Raw genomic sequence first — 24,534 nt, 5'->3', positions numbered from 1 at the left:
AACGTCCGTGTGCAAAATTTTGTCGAGCATCGTCGTTAAATACATTCGAATGCAATCTGTTTCTGTTCTCCGTCTAAACAATATCAGTCTCTAGGTCCAGTGGAAAGGCCACATGATGCCCTTACCAGTATAACATTTAAATATACCACTCTCTTTTGTGTTGCTCGGATGAAATAATGTATGCGATAGTGACATTCAAGATGGAGAAATCAAACGTACTTTCCGTCCGTCAGGACACTCCATCGATTCGTGCGAATCGAAATTCGTCCACGATTGCTTCAGGTCTACGAACTATGGCGACAACATGATCGTCAGCGAAACCTTCAAATGACCATTCTCCGTGAGAAACACAACAACATTTTGATCGGTATAAAACGCTCATAGAAAAGTTTACTGGACGTAATACAGCTACTTTCTAATCTCTACGTAAACGTGATGCTTTTTCACGTGCATTCACCGCATCGTACTATATAGAATAAATTAGTCAACTCACACAACGAAGGTATGGCGTTCGCCTCGCTAATCATAGTAGAAAACATTATATTATCGGTATACTATGTAAAGTTGCAATATAATGTCGAGTTCGCGACGAGTCCCAGTAAACGTAAGCCGTAAATTATTCCGCTGAATCGATATTAATGATATCGATGTTTCGTGGAACGATCGCAGTCATAACCAAGTAGACGCAAAAAATGTCAACCACTCTAGGGACAACCTTAACCTTTTCAATTTCACCACGTGCCTTAGTATCTACTCGTCACGTGTTTACAATAAAGACATTTGTTCGGATACCTTACACATTTCCAATCTTACGAAACATTGCACAGTGTGCACAGTGGCTTTGAGTGGTTAAAATTGTTTGCATCTATTTACGTATTCGCATTTATCCAACTCGTCAGATTTCAATGTATTACGGTTTGCTTCGTAAACGTGATCTCGTGAGAACGATGGATTCTTCTATTGAGCAATGGTTACGGGCCGTACGAAGAGCGCGACATTTTATTGCTCGTCTCTTTAATGTCACGGCAAGATGCGCGTGAAAAAAATATCGCACAGACACAGGTGTAACAATTCACTACACTCACGTACGTAATTTCGCGTTTCTCACACTTTCACACTTTCCGCTTCCTCTCTCGTTCTCTCTCCCTTCCATACATTTAATTGTTTTCTTAGTCATTTAAACGTTAATATCTAAAGTGTCATAATGACTCATCCTGTTTATCGTGACATAATTCAATGTACGCCTAGGGACTTACGTCTAACGATACGTTCCGCGGGGGGACGACCATGACGACAACAATACCGTCCCCGGAATCGAAACACTTGCCCGATAATCACTCGCACGAAGAAATTAGAAAAGAAAATTTTCATGACCGCGTTTCACATTCCGAGGAGATTCTTTTTTTTTTACACCTACTTCACGGGCCTACCATCTAGACTCTACCCTAATCTGTCGTTTGTATGTTTAGTAGAAAATTTACAATTTTTCAGACATTTTGTACGAGCAACATCGATGACTTAATCTTTATCTCAAGTAATATTTCTAGTTCCATTTTTTCTCGCTAGATCCGCATAAACATCGAAAAAGGTGTCGCTTCCTGCCGCGACACGCACATGTACGTATATACAGAGTGTTGAAAGATACGTGGAATACTACCAAAGGGTCGATTCTATGTGTCCAAATAACGAAAAGAATTCATATACACATTACATGCTCGATAAACTTTTGTTCTTTAGATATAAACAATTTTTGAAATACCGCCCCTATAGAACTGTAACCCGCTTATTAGACTCGCTGATACGCCACTAAATGTCAGATCGATATTTGTTTCGCATTGCATTCAACATTTGGTTTCGATTAAAAATGGATCGCGCGTACTTTTATATAACTTGTAGGAACCATAAATCTTTACAGGCGGAAGATGAATTTTTATTATTTTTAAAGGTAAAAGTCCTATGCTTGAAATTACTAGGCAAACTGACACATCGTGGTGTAGGATGGTTGCTCATCTAGAGGCGTTTTTGTTCGGTATTTTGGATACTAAAAAAGAAGCGTGCAACTAAAATATTAAGCTTTTCGAGAGATAAGTGTATGTAAACTTTTTTTCATTATCTCAATACGTAAAATCGATTCTGCAAAAATGTCTCAAATTTTTGTCAACACCCTGCACAACATACTTACGCTAGTTCCGTTTCTAGTAACTTCTTCGTATCTTCATTTTATCGAATTCAAAAAAGTAAACTCGGGGGAACGCGACGTTGAAATCGATCGGTATGCAGGTATATTATCGACATCGCAGTACACGACAGTTTTCTCAGTTTTCCATTAGAGGGTGCAATCACAGTAAAAATAATAATATGTATATTACAGAAACGATCGTGTGCTTTCGAATTGTGTATTTAGAGTGCACTGTTCACAGAACAAAAGTACATCGAAAAGAGTTTCTTTTTCTACGTAAAAAACGTATTAATCTCTCGTATAAAATATTGTTCTACGCGAACTGTTGTTCGAAATGAGTCGGGGACTCGTTCGCTCCTAGTTTGTATATCGTAGAACGTGATTGTGTCCTATCGCAGATTTGTGCACTTGATAAACCGTTCGTAACATCGATGCAACCAAAATGGTGCATCCGGATTTACATGTGCCGCGGTCCAAAGAAAATTTGGATCGTAGGAAAGATCAGCTCGCGACCGATTTCGAGATCAATGAGAAGTAATCGCGCGGATTACACAGATGGCGCGAGTGCTTCCCTTTCTACGCCGCGATCGTACACTGACGGACATAATTATAAATCGGTTACATCTTCTACCATTTAAAACTCTACGTTTAGTTCCCAACTCGGTTCGCGTTCTAACCTCTATACACTTTTTTTTTTTTTGTAAGATTATCAATACCAACATCGTCAATTATTCGTTACACTCTCCAAATTGTGAAAATGCTTAATGAAATCGCACGAACGACGAACGATTTCGTTTTAAACCTTAATAGATACTGGATACGTAACGGGTAGAGATTCTATAATCTTATTATCAGTCGTCTGACTCAGTATTAGTCGGCAGTTATTCACGATTGGTCACAATGTTTCGTAAAGGCTTGTAAACACCCTATACAAGAATGAACAAGACTTCGATAATTTTTTTTTGTCTCTCTTTCTCTCTCGCTCTCGCTCTTTCTTTCTCTCTTTCTTTATAAAGTTCCATGGCACACAAGATCCATTGTTCTTGAGATGCTTGCGCCGACGATGACGCCCCCGTATTTACGAAAAATTTACGAACGAAAAGAACACTTGTCGGTATACTCGCGATCGTCGTAGAAATTTTGGCAGCGTTTAACAATGATTGCTTCGAGAAGTCTGGTAACGTTTACAGAATTCTTGCCACCGAGTCGCTCACGAAATTGGTTTTCCTCGTTTCTTTTTTTTTTTTTTCATTCCGATTCGGTTCTCCCCCCTCCCCCCAAAATATTTCATTTTTTCTCCTTTTCGCTTTTTTCCTTTTCCTTCTCTCTTTCTCTGCGTTTTCTTCGGTTTGTGGAATTCACTCTTTGCCCCAGAGAGTCTGCGGCGTACAAAAAGAACGGCGACAGAGAGCTTAGCAATAAATACCATAAAACTCCATGGCACAATTGATGTGCGCTGGGTGAAAATGACCGTGCGGCACCAGATGACTCTGCATGTGAGCTGTGTATCAGTCCGTTGGCGGCTCCAGATACGGTATTTCGCTAGTGACGTTGAACGACTCGAAATAATGATTCAGGAACTCGAACGTGGGTCGCTTCTCGGGGCTGGCGTCCCAGCATTGCAACATCAATCGGTAAATGCTGTCCGGCAGCGGGTGATTCAATGGTTTCGGCATTCGATAGCCTTTGTTTATCTGTTCTATAGCTTCGCGGCCCTGCATACCTGGAGAAACAAAAGCGACTCGATTTAAGAACATGCATACATCAGAGAGAAAGTGGCATTGACGCGTTGTCGAACGATCCCGGAAGTTCCATTGTTAAAAAAATTTAACAATATGCATTTGCAACACGAATAATACACCACCGGTTTCATACAAGTTCGTAATTCTATTTAAATTATTTTAGTTTGTATTTAACGTCATTATTGAACCGATGCCAACGACATGTGCGTGCAACGAACGTCCAGATGCTGCGAGGAACGAGATACGGGAAAGGTAAGTGTGCGAAGAAGCGAGGTGCTGCTTCTGAACCTAACCTCAATATCGACATCGCTATTTTGGGTCCTCCTCGTGGGTAAATCGAAATTATACATATACCTAACGAATTTGATGTAGTTTAAATGTTGCAAATTACGACACTATCTGTGTAATATAAATTTTAATAAAAATATTAGATACTTTTAACAAATAAGTATTATTGTGCAAACATCAATCCATCCTGTTCGCATACCCTGTACTCAATGTATCATATTTCGATCAACCTCTTGATAAAATGTACTCTTTCAACAATTGAACTTTACAAGCCCCTAAAAATTACATGTATGTAATCCTTGTTCAGATAATTTTTAATCCTAGCTTCCTCAACGTTAACAATACTCATTGTATTGACAGAACAACTGGATAGAGCTTAAATTAGGAGAGAAAAAACCTTAATCCAAGAGACAGAAGATCTCCGACCCAAGCCAGGAAGATCACAATGTAACTCACTAGAATAAGGAACTTGGGCATAGGTGAAGAGTTCCTAGCTTCCTCAATGTTAACAACACTTATTCATATTGACACAACAACTGGATAGAGCTCAAATTAGGAGAGAAAAAACTTTAATCCAAGAGACAGAAGATCCCAGACCCAGGCCAGGAAAATCACGATGTAACTCACTAGAATAAGGAACTTGGGCATAGATAAAGAGTTTCCAGCTTCCTCAACATTAACAATACTCATTCGTATTGACACAATAACTCGATGGAGCTCAAATTAGGAGAAAGAAAACCTTAATCCAAGAGACAGAAGATCCCAGACCCAGGCCAGGAAGATCACGATGTAACTCACCAGGATAAGGAACTTGGCCATAGGTGAAGAGTTCCATCAGCAGTATACCGTAAGACCAAACGTCGCTCTTGATGCTGAATCTGCCGTAGACGATGGCCTCAGGTGCTGTCCACCTGACCGGGAACCTACTCCCCTGTTTCGGACAGTACTCGTCGTCCTCGATCGCCCTGGCCAGCCCGAAGTCGCAGATCTTCGCTTTGTTCTTCTCACCGATCAGTACGTTTCTCGCTGCCAGGTCTCTGTGTATCAGCTGTTTGCTCTCGAGGTGTTCCATACCTGAGGCCACCTGCGCCGCGATGTAAATTAGATCCTCGAACTGCATGTACTTGCCGTCACCCGTTCTCAGGAAATCCAACAGGCTACCGTTGCACATGTACTCCTGCACGATATAGATTGGCTCCTCCTTGGAGCAGATCGCGTACAACGCCACCAGGTGTCTGTGCCGGAACTGTTTCATGATCGCCGCCTCCTGGAGGAACGCCTCCGTCGACATGGTCCCTGGTCGCAGCGTTTTAACCGCCACCTCTGTTTTGTTCCGCCATTTACCGTAGTACACCTCACCGAAATTCCCGTGGCCGAGTTTCCTCATCAGTTGTATCTCGTTCCTGTTGATCTCCCATTTGTCGCGTAACTCCGGCCCAAGATCCCACATGTCCGGTTGAGGTTTCGGGCACGGTTTCGAGAGCACGTGACAAAGGCCCAACGCGTTCTCTGAAAAATTACGGAACACGCTCGATCAAGATATCCGTAGCGGGACAAGTGGAGTTCGTTCATCGGTTGTTAACTTACTGTTGTACGCCATAACGAGGGCCGGTAGCGTGGGGAATGTCTGGTTGGTGGCGATGAAGAAACCCCCATTGTCGAGCGGTTTTATCTTGTAGTGTTTCACGTGGTGGCCCCTACCCTCCTCCCAATCCTTCACGGACAAACTGTACCCTCTGGGATTGTGCTCGCTGGGTCTCACCAGAAACGTGCCTCGTGGGTTCTCGTCCACCAGGAGCAGCTTACCAGCCTCCTTGCGCGACACGTTCTCGAAGAACCAACTGCGTACGAAAGGTGAAAGACAACGATTCAATTAAACGAAGGTTCAACACGGGGTACACGGTGGACCGATATGATCTGAAAGCTCACTCTTCGCTCTCGATTGAACGCTCCACGGCGACGAAGTTCCAAGGTATGAGACCCTCCTGCAGCGTCGTCAAGTGCAAAACTTTCCACCAGTCGGGCTCCGAGTCGTCCAGTACCTCCATTCGGTCGCCCTTCATGAAACTGACGTCGGTGCTCTCGCGCGCCGTGTAATTGTACAGTGCCACCACGATCTTGTTCGACCTTTGCGAATGCGCTGTTTCACAGAACAAACCGATTTACACGAATGTCGGGTACTCCCCGCCTATGGAGGGTGTAGTCTGGTTCTAGGAACGCAAATTCGACGCTTTGGGTATTAATTCTGGCGAAAGTATCAGACCCATTGATCTCAAATTTTGTGTACGCGTTCGTGCGTGTTTGGAGCAGGTCTGTGAATTTTTTCGAGAATCTATGAACGTTTCTTTTCGAATTATATATTCTGAAGGACGTAACGAGAAAGTTGTTCGAGAGGGACACTATTCGGGACGTTAGACTTTTCTGGATCGAAAAAGAGAATTTATTTTTGTTCCGGGTGATTACGACTATTGTGAGAATCAGGATTTTTGAAAAATAATCAAAATTGTGAGATTGTATATTTTTTAAAAAGAAAGTTTTATTCTTGAGAGAAAGTCACGTTTTCATTGTACAATGACTATAGTAGTTTTCGATGTATGATAATGATCCTAGTTCCCAAGATAGAAGCATTGAACTTTTTATACTTGTGCACAGTTTCAAGTCGATCGGTTATTTGTATCTTGAAATATCGTGCCTGTCAAGTTGAAACACATTGTTTCGAGAAAAATGTTTTTAAAGTTTCGGGGTATGGTGTCAGAGCATATAAAGAATTCGGTTCAAAGTCCTATAACTTTGTTAATTTCTCGAATTTCGGGAATTTTTTTGTCGATACTTATGTGGCTGCAAATTTAAGAAAATTGCAAAGAAAAGGGGGAAAGGATTTTCTCAATGTTCCAGACCAGACTACCACCCTTAAAGAAGCTGAATCCTGATTTTACCGTACCAGTTGTTATCGGACTGTTTGCGGTCGCAGGGAAAACTGCCACAGGAAAGTCTATAAAGCTGTGGTGGTGATGAAATACCGCAACTATTCTCCGCGTATAGTTTGCTCTATGTACGTACGTACGTATATTAACCGCGAAGAATTCGAAATTTTGAAATTTATTTTATCTGCGACTATGAAACTTTTCTTCGCATGTTTTCTACGCTCAACATAAGCAGCGACTGGTACAGTCGAGGCGATGAGTGGAAAAAGTATTATTGTAAGGAGAAAGAAAGATCAGACCTAAAAGGAACAAGGACTATGTATTTATAGCATCATATTTTTCTTAACCCGAAACCGTTCTTTCTTTCCTTACAATATATGATATTCTTCCTGTAATAATCAAGATCGATAGAGGATCGTGTTCTTGAGCAATTGAGGACAATGGGATATCAAAGATTAAAGAATCACTTTCGGCATCCAAGAACTTGAAATAAAAAAATATTCCAAATTGCCCAATGTTGTCCTAAATAACACATTGTAAATTTTATAATATTAATATCCAAACGTTCGAAATAAAAAAATATTCCAAATTGCTCAATTTTGTCTTAAATAACACTTTACAAATTTTATAATATTGGTATCAAAAAATTTGAAATAAAAAAATATTCCAAATTGCTCAATTTTGTCTTAAATAACACGTTGCAAATTTTATAATATTGATATCGAAAAACTCGAAATAAAAAAAATATCCCAAGTTGCTCAATTTTGTCCTACATAACACGTTCCAAATTTTATAATATTGATATCCAAAAACTCGAAATAAAAAAATATTCCAAATTGCTCAATTTTGTCTTAAATAACACGTTGCAAATTTTATAATATTGGTATCAAAAAATTTGAAATAAAAAAATATTCCAAATTGCCCAATTTTGTCCTAAATAACACGTTGCAAGTTTTATAATATTAATATCCAAAATCTCGAAATAAAAAAATATTCCAAATTGCTCACTTTTGTCTTAAATAACACGTTGCAAATTTTATAATATTGGTATCGAAAAACTCGAAATAAAAAATATTCCAAATTGCCCAATTTTGTCCTACATAACACGTTCCAAATTTTATAATATTAATATCCAAAATTTCGAAATAAAAAAAATATCCCAAGTGGCTCAATTTAGTCCTAAACAACGGACAGTATCGATCCCAATAACGTTCATTATTCCACACCTGTGATCGTAACTGAAATTTTTCCTGCGACCGTGACTTAAAGCTAATACTCACCACCGTAAAGTTAAATTTAAATTAAACGCAAGAAAATATAATCGTCGTCGACTTCGTACAGAAGATCGAGCGTGACGAGCCAGGCTTACGAGCTAAAAATTTTCCATCGAAACTTAAAGTAAAGCTATGTTACGAAACGAACGAAAAATAACATAAAATACACACATGCAGGCATAACGACAGGCGAGCTTGTTTTACGGGGTTGGTGCGGAATCTGTAGCTTACAAGGTGTCGGCCTCGGTCGAATGATATCCGCCCTTGCTTGTACACCTCTTTGATTCGGGTCAGCGGTGTACCGGTCCAAGGAGCCTCCATTACTGTGTTTCGAGCTTAGTCCTGTGTCTGCTTTCTTATAACCTGGATAACGAAGTCGACGGTTTTGTGAATGAAAAACACCATACACGTTCGTACAATAGGTACCGACTTCAGATTTTGGCGAAGAGATATTTACAGTATTTTTTTTTTTTTTATTGGTGGAAGATCGAGAATAAAATTGTCTCGTGAAAATTCACCCATTTAGTTCCAATTTTCAAACGAAGAATCGTAAACAAGTGAGAATCACTCGCTGATCATAATCCATAGAAAATTGACCATTAAATGATCAATACATGTCAATGTTAAAATGTTACCTGTGGAATTTTTATCAAAGACAGATATCAATAATAAGTTTGTGGAAAATTTTTTTTTTGTGAGATGAGATCCTTTAAATTGGAAAGTCATAAAAAGTAACGATATTCTCTTTTTGTATCGCATTGAACGAAATTGTGAATTTGTATTTGACACGTTCGATTTGAAATTATTTTTGTTATTTTTCAATTAAGTGTACGATCGTCGTTCGAAACTTTCGAGCGAATGAAAGTCAGAAACGTTTTTTTTATCGTATCGTGTTACAATTAAAAAAAGGTCACTGTATCTGATTCGAAATTTAAACATAACGATCACGTACTTTGCTATCGAATTACACAATTATGCTTCAAATAGTAGTTATGGTCAATTCTGAACCCTCCATTGCAATTTGTCCTTAACCTCTGATTTAGTAATAGTACATTGTACCAGTTAGTGGTTTATATATCTTAAACTGAGACTGAATGGCTGCAATCAATATTATTTTCAATTTATGTGATACATTATGGATCGACCGAAATCGAGTTCACCGGTAGAGGTCAGGATACGATTTACGTTTTGTCCCAAACATTATGGCGTATTGTGTCTGTTAGACATAACCTATTACCATCAATTCAGGCCATTACGTGTTTAACTTATTTCTGCTCTGTCAAACGCCAATAAAAGTAACATTACTCTATACCATTAAATTTCTCTTGATCTACTTTGCAATACACAAAGGTTAGAAACGAAGAACTCTAGTTTATAGAGGATAGATGGTCTCAATTTTTTCGAGAAACATATATATTTTTAACATTTACAATTATCGTATACCATCGTTGAGTAAAAACCAAAAAATTTACTTTGGAATACTCAAAGGTTAGAAACGAAGAACTCTGGTTTATAGAGGATAGATGATCTCGATTTTTTCGAGAAACATATACAATTATCGTATACCATCGTCGATTAAAAACCAAAAAATTTACTTCGTAACTTTTCAATGTTAAATTATCCGAAGCAGAAACATCGCTTAATTGATAATCTTCGATTTTTATAAAAGAGGCGTGAACTACCCTCAAAGTTGCGAAAGAAATTCTTATTAAGTTAAAAAAATTTAATGCATATAAAAAGAACCGTTGATTTTCAGAGAGCAATCGCAAAGTCGGAATAAAAATTTTAAAAAGTCATAGATGGTGCCACTGTAGACCAATGACCTCGTCAACTGTGACTCGGGGAAATTTTTACCTAGACCAGACTTTTTCCACTCATTTTTTTTTTTTTGGTCTCCATTACTTTTCGAGAAGTTTAATTAAAATGGTATTCCGTCCACAACTTTGAGAGTGATCTTCACTCTCGCTAATATGAATATCAGCCGATAAAAAAAAATTTGTGTTCGATATTTTTCCAATACGGTGTGTCTCGAGTAAATTGAGATTAAAAAAAAATTCTCATTCGTTACGTCCGATCCTCAACCGGAAAGCTTTCAAGAGAATAGTTGGAAGCTACGGTGGAAGCAACGTGCATCGGATCGAAAAACATTGCTCCAACCATGGTAAATTACATGAAATTTCATCGTTCGCTTTACCATCGAATCGAACGACCATCCTACGTAGCCACGGTGGAATCTTCGACCCTCCTTCGTTACATTCGAGACCTCGACAGCCACTCAAAACTTTCCGAAGGATACTTAAAACGTTCTCGAGAGAGAGTTCGAAAAGAAAACTTATCGCAGAACGGCCACGAGTGAACGCAAAGGAGGAATAAGTTCGAAGTTACTTACCAAGGAAATTAAGAAAACACTCGAGTTAGTCGATACAAGCATAATCCGTACAAAGTTTCGAAAAAAAAAACTCGTAAACATTTCGAACCTAATTCTGTCTCGATGAAAGAAAACAATCAAGAGAAAAACAACCGAGAAGCAGTCAATAATCACAATACATATCGAATTATATTTTTATTACCCACTTCCATACTTTCTAACCTCCAAATAATAATTCTCATATTTTCTACCAATAGCAATATTTCAAGAACCAATATTTCAATTTTTTCTTACAAGTAGGTACACTTGATTCAGATCTCTTCTATCCTCCGTAAGTCCTCTCACTGTAAGTTGATTTTTAAACATCTCACTTCTTTCGTTAACACTGTCGTAAACATATTTTCTATCATAAATTTACATACTAAGGAAAATCTAAAATTAATCTCGCAGACGTATGTTTTTCGTAGAAATACACGCGCACCGACTGTTTCGATTATTTATTTTCGTCTTTTGGTAACTCAAGCGGTTACGCCATTGCTTTTCACTTACCAAGGGGTTGCGGCTCCTGCCGCTTGCTGCAACACTTGCCCATCTTGGTTCCCCGTGCTCGATGGTTCGACAAACGATCCCTGGTGCTCTACGCGCCGTCTATACTGCCACAGGCCCCGAGGAAAGTCTCCATCTCGCGAACTCGAGGTCGAACGTCGGCGGAGGCTTCCGTCTCGATTTTTCGGATCACTTTCTTCTCTCCATCGCGTGTTTATCGATGCTGCGCACCTGCAAGGTGAACCAGAAGTATCGGGCATGACTCCTCTGTGGCATTACACCGTACGAGCCGCGGCTTAACAGTTTTTCAGGTTAGTTGCAGGATGCGTTGTCATAATTCGCGGTTACGGGGGAAGAGGATCGTTCAGCCGTGGAAAATAACGTGGCTCGATAACGTTTCGACCGTGACGTTATTATTATTAGATCTGTTTTTTTCTTTTTTTTTTACTTTTTCTTTTTTTTTCAAGCTTTTGTCAGAGAATATCCGCAAGATCCTGCACACGAGGTTAATTTTAGGAGAGGAAACATTCGATCGAGGCAATGGCGTAACCACAGATGGTTTGCCCCTCTCGCGAAAGAATCTAACAAATACTTCGTTTTGATATTCGTGAAGTTCTGAATATACTAACGAATAATTAAAAAAGATCGAATGCACACGAGGTTAATTTTAGGAGAGGAAACATTCGATCGAGGCAATGGCGTAACCACAGATGGTTTGCCCCTCTCGCGAAAGAATCTAACAAATACTTCGTTTTGATATTCGTGAAGTTCTGAATATACTAACGAATAATTAAAAAAGATCGAATGCACACGAGGTTAATTTTAGGAGAGGAAACATTCGATCGAGGCAATGGCGTAACCACAGGTGGTTTGCCCCTCTCACGAAAGAATCTAACAAATATTTCGTTTTGATATTCGTGAAGTTTTTAATATACTAACGAATAATTAAAAAAGATCGAATTTGGTACTGTAGATAGGTGAGTATTTTTATTTACCAAATACAGATACAAGGAATTTTGCCCCTCTTTTTTTTTAGAAATTTCTAAAAGAAGAAAATTAAATTTCTCTCTTCTTGGAGGTATATTAATAAATTCTCGGTAAAAACGGAACAGTCATTCCGGTGGAGAATAATGAAAATTGTTTTATGTGTATTTTTTCAATTAAATGTGTTTGTATTATCAGGTTTGTTTTTGCAGCTTCGAATTTTTTTTTAGGGAATATACGTACGATTCTGAATGGAATTAATCTCAGGGTGCAATTGTTACAACCAATGGGTGAACAAGGGTCGGATCTTCCTTAGCCAATATTGTTTGTTATGTAAATTTTTTTATTTCAATGCTCACGATGACTGTTACTTGTAAATTCAAATACAAAAGAATCTTGCCCCTTCTTATTCGAAATCGCTGGTCACGAGACTGAATTGGATCACTGATTAAATTCTAGGAATGGTAAACAATCGTCCCGGAAGAAAATAATGTAAATTGTAACGGTGACTAAGATTACGTTAGACGAGTTTTATTATCTCCGCATAGTTACCGTGACGGTGGAACGAAAAAACGGTGCAACTTTCGCAAACAGATCCAATACCTCGGCCGATTTTATGAAACTACTCTCGAGTTCCCCCCAGTGGTATCATCGATCATGCTATATTTAAAGAAGACTTTAGGGCGTTCACGTTTCCACACCCGTCCTGTTTTTGTCCGTGCGTGTTCCATTATGGCGGGGGACAAATCAGACGTACGACTCGCGTTTCCGAGTAACACGCCAAATTAGAAGCGTAACGGGGGAACACGAAAAACTCGGGTTAATTCGCTAAGAGGAAGAAAAAAAAGAAGAAGAAGAAGAAGAAAAAGAAAACTTCCTTCCTTCTCCGTAATCATATTTCTTTCGCCTCGTTTCGTACGTGACGTTTTTCTGAACCACGATTAATAAAACATACTTGGGAACGAGAACGATAACCGACCTATTCGAGTGCACTCAGAATTGTCAATATTGATGAATTTCAGCGGTAACGAGAAACAATCGTGGATCTGTTTGCTGTTTGATATCGATCGATGATTATCGAGAGGAATGTTTTTCGTTAATTTTCGTTCTTTTTCTTTTTTTTAAGGGAACATCTCGATTATTGTATCTTGCGTCTCCTCGGTGATAAGATAATTTTGTGCCCTCAAAACCAAGATACAAAAAAGAGTGTATAAAATAGAAAATTGTTGAATAATTGAATCTTTTCGTAAAATCGGAAAATTAATCTTACCGCTTCGTAGAATTTCGACCACTCGTACCATCGACGAAATTAATCACAATTGATACGTAATTAATTCTTTATTCATTTTTCGATATAAAAACTTACTAAATTTTCACATTTTGAAAACAGTTTCGAGTTCCACTGTCGATGAAAAGCACAATGTATTCTTCGAAATACACGTTCTTCCAAAAAGAGGAATAAGTTACCTTGCTGTTCTGATTTTATCCAACGAGCAACGATATACCTTTAACTAACACGCATTTAAGTTGTAAAACCAATAAAAAAATAACTTAAACCACGATTTAGAATATTCAAGATCGATTATAAGAAAAATAAAAAAAATAAAATCAAGTCCCAGATTGATGTGCATATTGCCAACTAATTAACGACAATAACTGAACAAGATAGCAATACAGGATGAAGGAAAATTGTTCGTTCTACGATGAAAATAATAAACGTATCCTATTTTTAAAATTGATCTACACGTACATCTATATTCCCCAGATTCTCAGAGAGACTTAGTCCACAGTGATGGATATTTCGCTTCCCTTTGTACGTTATAAAATAACAATTATTATCAAAAATTGAGCTGCCAGTATTCTCGATGAAACGGAACAGTCACGTTGCGCGAGCCTGCGCCAATGCAAATGCATCGCGTGTGCAGCGACTCGCGTGCGACAATTCGGGCGCGCGGGCACGATTTTCCGCGTCGCTCTCGATCTTCACGTGCCCTCACCGAAAACAAGAAACATCGAAGCGAAACGTCACGCCGAGACGTGTTCCTCTCTATTCACGTTCGTTCCTCGAGACGGATGCAATCGTCCCGGTAGCGTACACGAAACCACGAGCACCGAGAATAAATAAACTTTGGACGGTGTCTAGGGTGGTTCGTTTGGTACGACGACGTTTCCTGTCGTCCGTAACACGCCATTACATCGGAATTACGAAGTTCTACACGACCTCACGCCGCGTCTGTTGGTTTGTACCCGATACTTCGTCTCGAGAGGCACCCCGGTTACGAGTCGTCCGGGAACGAAGATTAAAATTATTATATTTTTCGCTGTATCTTCGCGGGAGTATCGTCAACGAACAGGTGATATTCTCCCGGTGAAAATGAGCCCAAAGACGACCTACTTCGGACTATTTTTACTTTCCGAGGTAGCTAAAAAAAAAATTTTGAAAAAATTTTTTTTACTCCGGATTTCAACGAAACTTTGTATTTAAGTTTCGTGTCCCCGTTTACATATCTGATTCCATTTGGGGTAAAATCGAGTCATAAATAACGCTGGTTACCTCTTGCGGTATATTTTTATTTTTCAAAATTTTTTTTACCTCGAATTTCAACGAAACTTTGTATTTAAGTTTCGTGTCCCCGTTTACATATCTGATTCTATTTGTATAGCAAAATCGATCCATAAATAACGCTGGTTACCACTTGCGGTATTTTTTTATTTTTTTCGTTGCACACTCGTTAAAAATGTTACAAACGTTACCGGTTCGATCTTAAAGGGAATCAAACTTTACGTAAAGAAGTTTAATAAACTCTGCAGAAAAGAAAGTGTTATCGATAAATCTTAAAGAGAATGAAATTTTTACACGAAGAAGTTTAATAAACTTTCTCCCTCTGTGTAAAAAAAAAAAAAAAAAGAAACAAAATGTTATCGATAAGTCTCAACGAGGATTCAATTTTACATGAAGTAATTTACTAAACTTTCTCTCCATTTTCTCCCATGAAGAACCGCGTATAGTTCGATTCAGTGACGAGTGCTACTTTGAAATTAATATTCGAACGAAGAATGCTCCTAGTTGGAGAAAATTTTCCAAGTAGTACTCGTGTCTGTTAATTGTCACTCTTTAGCAACGATACCGCGTTCCTTGGCCTTGTCGGCGTACTTTCCGCGCCGAGTGTATTCAACAATACTTATTGCGGTACACGTAGCGCAATTGTACAGTGAAAGGTTGCTCAACGCGACACCGTTAAGGAATTTACTTTACCCGTTCGTTGTCCCGTGGAACTTTCATCGTTATCGGAAGACGCCAATCCCCGGTGTCAATTTTCTCGAAACACCGAATACGATTCAATCGGCGACCAGTTAAATATTTACGAGCTCGATCCTCGTCCCTGTTCACTGTTGCCTACGTTTCTCCACGTCCCCCGTGTGTGTTTAATATCCCGTTGAAGTTTCCACGCTGGTACGTGCACACGATGCACGTAGAAACGTAGCTACATCTCGGGTAGTGATTTTCGGTCGTACCGTACACGTGTCGTTCCCTCGTACACGGAAATACGAGGCACTTCCAATGCCCGATAAACAAATTACGGCCGCGTCCGAGCGGCGAGAAATGAAATCATCGCTTAAAAGGAATGCGAGGGAATAATGACGTAACGCGGCGAGACGAAATTTCAATTCGACCATTTTAGGCCGCTCGAAGATTCCGTTCGTCCTTCGCGGACGTAACATCACGTATGGCTGGAACCACTTTTGAATCGAGGCGATCCTTAACCTTTTCGTCGAGGAATTAACTAGCTGGAAAAACCTCTTCGTTGAATTTACTTTGTTATTTATTGAAAAACAATGTCGATGACTAAAAATGAACGTGGAAATTAAAGGAAGAAGTCAATAATTATCTTACGGAAGTGTTGGGAAAAAATGAAAAGATTATGTTCTTTTTTTTTTAATTTGAGTATTTAGAATAATATCGTTACGTTGGAGTATAATGAGTACAGTATTTGGAAGGTTAGATATTTGAGATTTTTTGAATTTTTATTTTTGTGCATTTGAAATATGGTTGGTTGATAATTTAGCACAAAATCTTCCGGAAGATTCGAGAAAAAGTAAAGTTTTTTTTTTTAATTCGAATATTTAGAATAATATCGTTATGTTGGAGTATAATGAGTACAGTATTTGGAAGGTTAGATATTCGAGATTTTTAGAATTTTTATTTCTGTACATTTACAATATGGTTGGTTAATAATTTAGCACAAAATCTTACGGAAGATATAAGAAAAAGTGAAAAGTTTCTTTTTTTTTAATTCGAATATTTAGAATAATATCGTTACATTGGAGTATAATGAGTACAACATTTAGAAGGTTAAATATTCGAGATTTTTAGAATTTTTATTTCTGTACATTTACAATATGGTTGGTTAATAATTTAGCACAAAATCTTACGGAAGATTCGAGAAAAAGTGAAAAGTTTTTTTTTTATAATATCGTTACATTGGAATATATAGTAATGAGTACAACATTTAGAAGGTTAAATATTCGAGATTTTTGGAATTTTGATTTCTGTGCATTTAAAACATAATTGGTTGATAATTTAGCGCAACGGTGATATTATTGCGTCTTCCCCAGGAATAACGTAGCTCGATTTAGATAACAAAGTATTATACAATAGTATAATACTTTTTGTTAAGAAATTATAAGGTATGGATGAAAAAATTATCTCACAAAGAGACGTCTATTTTATCGAATCTGTCGAGTTGTCGGTTAATCGTTCTATTTTATCGTGTATTAGTTTCTCTGTATTTTCTCTACAACGGTCGTGTTTATTCAATATGTACGGCTGGAACTGGATATGGCACCACCGTTATACAAGCCATTATTTAGTTATCAAATGGATCCTTACTTGCATCGTCTGAACAGACATCTCGAAGGATTCTCTCGAAACAACAATGAGAATTTAAATGCAATGATCGGACAATTCGCTTCGAAACATACGCATTGCGGCTTGAAAATAATTGAAATTGTTACCTTTCTCGCTTCTTACATCTTCAATGAAGGGTTTCGGTCAATTTTACAAATAATGACGGCCGTGAACGTAGCGACTGGCAAGGAAACGTATAATTATGCTCGGCTCCGCGTCTTTCGGAGTTCGTCGTAATGTCATCATAAAAAAGGAGTTTCGAGTCCGGTGAAACAGGTTGAAAATAAATTTTTCGAAACGAGAGAGGGCGCGCTGTACGAACTCGACATTGTCGATTAATCATATTTTAAAATAAAAAACCAACGATAGACACGTTTCTCTTTTCAAAACTTTGGAAGCGGTACTTGCGAAACGACATTTTTCGGCACGGTGTTTATCTTGTTTATTTGAAGAATTACTTGGTCGATCGACTTGAAATTTGTATATTTGATAGAAAAAATATTTACCTTAAAAAAAAAAAAATGTTTGAGACTTGAAAGAGAAAAAGGCCAAAGAAGTGAATATTTGTCAAAGTAGTACCATTTGTTCAAGTTTTAGGAGAGTTTAGGCTTCGCGGTGATTCATTCTATGGATAAATAATCTGGATTAGTAATTTTGACTATAGGAATATTGTTTCGTGAAATTAAGATACATCTTGTTAAATTACATTGCACAAGGTTTGTATCTGTTAATTTCAATTTTGATTCGATTTTTCTTTCGTGGAAGAAAAAAATTATAAAGAATCATCAATTCTCAGCTCAAAATACTGTAATGTCCTCTTACGTTGAGAGAAGGTTTGAAATATTTCCAAACTGAACTGAAAAGGACTGAAAGGAAAGTATCTTCTTGAAAGTTTGTAGATCGAAGGTGGATCTTGAAAGAGCTATCAATCTGCTATGTGAAGTTCTGGTAGATTTAAGAAAATCCGTTCAATCGAATGGAACTGCGTGCTTGTGAAAGGTCAATGGCTGTAGGCGATCATGGAGAATGTCAGTTGATTGTGAACCCTGAAGGAAGTAATCGATGCTTTTTATGAAACGCTCCGAAAATCGATACGGAATCAATTTAAGAATTTATTTTTATACCGCGACATTCCGGATTAACGTTTCCTGCGATTATCCTCGAATAGTAACAGGTTAGAAAATAATGATATATCCTCGAAACTTTCAGAGCTTATTATAATTCGTATAAAAGCTCGTATAAAATACCCGTGGTGTAGGTCAGTAAATGGGTATAATTTTATCTAGGTAAACACTTTTAATAAAGAATGAAAATTAAATAGCTTCTCATCCGTTATATGTTACATGCTCGAGTAAAAATGAGATTTTAAATTATGCAACGTAATATTCCAAAGTAGATAATTAAAAACTCTACTTGTCAGAATAAATCTAAATTTTCGAATCAGTAGATGGGTATAATTTCGTCTAGGTAAACACTTTTAATAAAGAATGAAAATTAAATAGCTTCTTATTCGTTATATGTTACATGCTCCATTAAAAATGAGATTTTGAATTATAGGACGTAATATTCCAAAGTAGATAATTAAAAACTCTACCTGTCAGAATAAATCTAAATTTTCGAATCAGTAAATGGGTATAATTTTGTCTAGGTAAACACTTTTAATAAAGAATGAAAATTAAATAGCTTCTTATCCGTTATATATTACATGCTCGAGTAAAAATGAGATTTTAAATTATGCAACGTAATATTCCACAGTAGATAATTAAAAATTCTACCTGCCTGAATAAATCTAAATTATTCAAATCAGTGTATGGATATAATTTTGTCTAGGTAAACACTTTTAATAAAGAATGAAAATTAAAAAGCTCCTTATTCGTCATATGTTACATGCTCGAGTAAAAATGAGATTTTGAATTATACAACGTAATATTCCAGAGTAGATAATTAAAAATTCTACCTTCCAGAATAAATCTAAATTATTCGAATAAAATTGTACTGTTTTCTATATCGTCCAAAGACTTTGTATACTCGGTAACAATAATATTCGTAAGACGATTCAACGATCGAAGAAACTCTTAACGAGGTGTCTAAAATTGCCCAGGATCGATCGGGACACCGAAATTCCTTCTGGTAACAGCGACAAAAATATTCGTTGAATCCCGAATTCTAAACAACGGTTCCCTGCTGGTGCTTTGTCCCCAAAATGGAGTCCGAAAACGTCGTGAATGAATTTAGGACGCGATATCCGCTAACAGGGACACTTAATATCGGCGCAACACTTAATCTTCCTGTGCGCTCGAGCGCGCAATTTCTCGCGCTGTAATTCAGGATGTGGTTATCTTCGATATTTCTCGTTAATAAGAGAGACCGTTGGCAATCGTTTTCCACCCTGCGAACAGCTAGAAAAAGTGTTTCGAAATTACGCGCATCTCCGGCCCGTGGAATTTATGTTTTCCGTGCGGCTGTGTATCTCGAGCTAGCGAATTATCACGAGAGGCAAGGTTCGATAAGAATCGGGTTCAAACTTAAATACCCACATCCTTTACAAATTGTAGAATCTGTAGAAAAGAACATCGATTCGTGTTCGAGCGATCTCTTCGATTTGATTTTTTCGAAACGTTTACGATTTCAATTTTTTATCAAAGAACGATGTGGAAATATATAGCATAGCGTAACAATCGATTTATCGCAACTCGAGTACCCGTGTCTTGTGCAAATTGTAGAATTTGGTTGTAGAAAGAAAATTAATCCGTAAGTTTCTCCGATTTAATTTCCTCCAATTTGGAAAGCTCCCGACCTCGATTTCCAATCGAGGATAATATCTAAAAATGATCCCAAATCGAAGAATCTGGCGAACAATAGGAACGAGGCTAATCGAGGAACAGGATTGTTAATTGGACTCACAATTGTTCAGATGCACGTGGCCGTTTGTGTAATGGCGTGACACCTTGAAACTTAATGGTGGCACTTAATCATCGGTCAACGGTAGATCTTGTACACTGTGCACTATACGTAACAGCCACGTTGAGTAACGGATTAAACGAAAGGGTACCGTTATTTTTCATTCTTGATCGGTTGCTTCCGATTTTTACGAATAATTCTCCCCCATAAACGATAACGAATCTTCGAGAGAATTCGAATTACGAAATTTCTTGTTCACCGATGAAGATCGACACAACTATCGTTTCCAACTTGCAGAATTATCGGATAGGAGGGGACGCGAAGAGACTGGAACGTACTTCCTGTATTCCAGCGCACAATTGGACAAAAATTTCCCGACCCTCGGTTGTACGCAACAATGAAAAAAAAAAAAGAAAAAAAAAAATCCATCGCGTCTTCTTCGAACACGTCGAACCTGCTCCAAATTACCACGGCCGACAAATTTTCCACGACCACCCCGAGCATCCCCCTTTGCGTCTTGTCCATCGTGGACATTCGGACAAAGAATCGGCCGCAAAGAGTTCCCTCGAACCGGGCAAACTTGTGGAGTGGGGACGAATCGAACGGGGGAGCGGTTTCCGTAAATCAGAAGATGCCGGGCGTCCCGCGTTCGCGTCGCGGGGAAAAGTTTTTAATTAAACAGCCCGAGGGATGGTGTCTCGAATATTCGAACGGAATAACACCCGTGGACAGAGCGACGCGGTCGATTTCGATGTAGCCCATCCCGGCGGCGAGTCGAATCCCATGAAATCATGGGCGCGGGTTCGCACAGGACACCATCGGGACGAAGCTCTCTTCCCTCTCTCCTAGAGCTTCTATCTCTCACTGTTGGCCAAGGCGCACACGCGCTCAAACGGGGGAACGTACACGAGTTTACCTAGCGAGGGACGGTCGATATCCCACGGTGGTCCCCATATATGTATATGTATACGTACGCGCGTTATCCGATGGGGCTTTTATGTGACGAACAATGGCGAACGTTTCGTGCCCCGGCTGACAAAGACGAATTAAAATTTCCTCCTTGACGCACTTTGCCCGCCACCGGCCGCTTTACGGAGACGCCGTAGACCCGCGACAATGTGACCGAGGATCAAGGGATTGAATGCACCACGAGACGAATGAAAGTGGACACGTGATACCGTGGGTCGCGAGGGAAAAGTGTACCGTGACTAAAGAGTGGCGAGGGAACACTGTACCGTGACTCCGGGTTGCGAGGGAAAATTGTACTATGACTCCATGTTGCGAGAGAAAGCTATACCGTGATCCTGGATCGCGAGAGAAAAGTATACCGTGATCCCGGGTTACGAGAGAGAATTATACTGTGATCTCGAGTCGCAAGGGAGAACTGTATCGTGACTCCGGGTCGCGAGGGAAAATGTACCGTGACTCCCGGGTCGCCAGAGAAAATTGTACTGTGACTCCGCATCGCGAGGGAAAACTGTACGTGATTCCCGGGTCGCGAGGGAAAACTGTACTGTGACTCCGGGTCGCGAGGGAAAACTATATCGTGATCCCGGGTAATAAGAGAAAACTATACTCTGATTTCTAGTAGCGAGGAAAAACTGTACCGTGACTTCGGGTCGCGAGGGAAAAGTGTACTGTGACTCCGGGTCGCAAAGGAAAAGTATACCGTGACTCCGGGTCGCGAGGGAAAACTATACCGTGATCTCGGGTAATAAGAGAAAACTATACTGTGATCCTGAGTCGCGAGGAAGAACTGTACCGTGACTCCGGGTCGCGAGGGAAAACTGTACCGTGACTCCGGGTCGCGAGAGAAAATTATACCGTGATTCCGGGTTGTGAAAGGGAACTTATACTGTGATTTCGAGTCACGAGGGAAAACTATACTGTAACTCTGAATTGTAACGAAAAACTGACGCGTAATCTCGAGTCGGTAGGGAAATTGTATCGTGACACCGGGTCGCGAGAGAAAACTGTACCATGACCCCGAGTCGCGAAGGAAAATTGTACTATGACTTCATGTTGCGAGAGAAAGTTATACCGTGATCCCGGATCGCGAGAGAGAACTTATACTGTGATCTCGGGTCGCGAGGGAAAACTGTATCGTGACTTCGAATTTCGAAAGAAAACTATACTGTGATTTCGAGTCGCGAGGGAAAACTATACTGTAACTCCGAATTGTAATGAAAAGCTGATGCGTGATCTCGAGTCGCGAGTGACAATTGTACCTTGACTCTAAATCGCAACAGAAAACTGTACCATGACTCCGGCTCGCGAGGGAAAATTGTACTGTGACTCCGGGTCGCAAAGGAAAACTGTACCGTGACTCCGGATCACAAAGAAAAATTGTACCGTGACTCCAAATCGTGAGAGAAAACTGTACCGTGACTCCGTGTCGGGAGAGAAAATTTTTCCGTGACTCCGGATCGCAAAGGAAAATTGTACCCTGACTCCAAATCGCAAGAGAGAACAACACCGTAACCACGTCCACCACGGTTGGATTTCTCTCACAGTGAAAGAAAGATTAAACAACGCGGGTGTCGAGCAAGCAGTCGAGCGATACGAGTATCGAAAGCTTTTATTTCGTTCGAACCGTCGCTGGGTGGGTTACGGTGTCACCGGGAGTCATGACAATCGCCGGAAGTCGACGTGTCTCTTCCCGTACCGCGTCCACGGATCGATGGAGTGACGCGAGCGATCGCAGAGAGTGGAGGAACGTTCTCGAGACGATGTTGTGTGTTTACGCTTGTAATTTCGGACGACCTTGAAATATTGTGACGCGCGTATCGTTTCGATCTGTATTTTTCTCGTCCGTTGGAATGTCAACAGGAGATGCGGTAATACGGAATCAATTCGAGCCTTAAATAAACTTGCATCTCGAGGATTTATTTTTATTTTACACACGGTTCTGTAATTCCGATAGAGTTAGTCAGATGCGCGCAATGTTCCAAGCGTCCATTTAAACATTTTAGTTCCGAAGCATTGACGCGCTCCAAGTGGTACAAACAAATTTTATCGTCGAATAAATTACGCTCAGTATAGCTCTCACACCACCGACGTTTGTTCACCATCTCTGACACAATTACGCACATTGTTGGACCACCAGCCGTCTTTTCATCGTAATCACTGTATTTGTTCAACCGATAACTGCACCCTACCAGTTATCTTTCAGAAGCATAACGCGTCACTGTTCTCACTTTCTATTTCAAAGTTTACATTCGCGCGAACTCCGTGTTGCCGATGTTACTACGTAAACGAAATTCAGGGAATTTGGTTGCGGATATTTTTGAGGAACAAAATGTTGTTATAATAATATATAATTACATGTTAGTCTTGTCCTTCTATCTCGACAATTTCTACGGCAGATTTCGAATAATATTAAACCGAGTTATTCGATAATTCTTTCTCGAAATCATTTATGAAATGACTGTACGATGAAGTCGGTGGAACAATCCGTGTACAATATTATTCTCAAAGGAATGATTCTAATTTTAAATGTCACTGTCATGTAAACAACTATAAATACAACGATACACGGTAATGTTTAAGGTTACGTGAGATAAAAAATAAAACATAAAATTATCTTTTTTGTACTGGAAAGTCAGTTAAGATGTCAAAGTTCCTACGAAAGGTTGCTCCTAATGTGAAGATAACGCTTATTATAATCTCGAACAAGCTTGAATGTTTATAATAATATCATCGTTCATCGACGAAATATCAACGAGAAAGGGCATGGAGTGACATTTGAAGAAATCGAGTTAACCTTCAACTTATGAAAAATACAAGAAAAAGTTCCTTTTCGTCTCATAAAAACGATAGTGTAGGCGTTACTCCAAACTTATTTTTAGACATTTTGTTTGAAAATACATAGATAATTTTCTCTTGCGTTGTCAAAATTTCGGTTACAAGACCCTTCTCAGAAAAAGATCCCCGATCTGACTTTCCAATTACTTCTTACTCTGTACAAATTTTAATTATTAATCTTTTCGAACACAGTTCCACGATCTAACTCTCGGATTAAATTTTATATTACAAAACCCTTTCCAAAAAAAATACCTCGATCTAAACTTCCAATTAACTTTTCCTCTATCAAAATTTTGATTACGAGACTTTTCCCAGAAAAAATTCCCCGATCTCTTCACTCAACTCTCGCTGACTCTATGATCAACACTTGCTCTATCAAAATTTCTATCATCAAACCCTATTCACCAAAAATTTCCAATCAACTTTCGCTCTATCAAAATTTCTATTACCAAACCCTTTCCAGAAAAAATACCTCGATCTAAACTTCCAATTAACTTTTCCTCTATCAAAATTTTGATTACGAGACTTTTCCCAGAAAAAGTTCCCCGATCTCTTCACTCAACTCTCGCTGACTCTATGATCAACACTTGCTCTATCAAAATTTCTATCATCAAA

The 24,534-nt window shown here is 39.0% G+C and overlaps 1 protein-coding gene across 4 annotated transcripts in view; it reads right to left on the bottom strand.

The window, feature by feature from the left end:
- The window catches only part of Src64b (Tyrosine-protein kinase Src64B), a 162,866-nt gene that overhangs the window by 42,039 nt on the left and 96,293 nt on the right, over positions 1 to 24,534 (bottom strand). For 3 of the 4 annotated variants that reach the window (XM_076312047.1, XM_076311958.1, XM_076312131.1), the window contains exons 2-7: positions 11,325 to 11,552; positions 8,579 to 8,770; positions 6,139 to 6,349; positions 5,797 to 6,050; positions 5,008 to 5,718; positions 1,257 to 3,902 (exon numbers count right to left, since the gene is read on the bottom strand). In XM_076312047.1, the coding sequence (XP_076168162.1) occupies positions 3,688 to 3,902; positions 5,008 to 5,718; positions 5,797 to 6,050; positions 6,139 to 6,349; positions 8,579 to 8,770; positions 11,325 to 11,367 (1,626 nt within the window). In that variant the 5' untranslated portion in view covers positions 11,368 to 11,552 and the 3' untranslated portion in view covers positions 1,257 to 3,687. Of the gene's footprint in view, positions 1 to 1,256; positions 3,903 to 5,007; positions 5,719 to 5,796; positions 6,051 to 6,138; positions 6,350 to 8,578; positions 8,771 to 11,324; positions 11,553 to 24,534 lie in introns of those variants that run through there. The other variant, XM_076312219.1, reaches the window with a different exon arrangement.

This window comes from Ptiloglossa arizonensis, chromosome 1 (genome assembly GCF_051014685.1).
Source record: "Ptiloglossa arizonensis isolate GNS036 chromosome 1, iyPtiAriz1_principal, whole genome shotgun sequence".
Lineage (NCBI taxonomy): Eukaryota > Metazoa > Arthropoda > Insecta > Hymenoptera > Colletidae > Ptiloglossa > Ptiloglossa arizonensis.
This window is presented reverse-complemented; position numbering and strand designations above follow the sequence as displayed.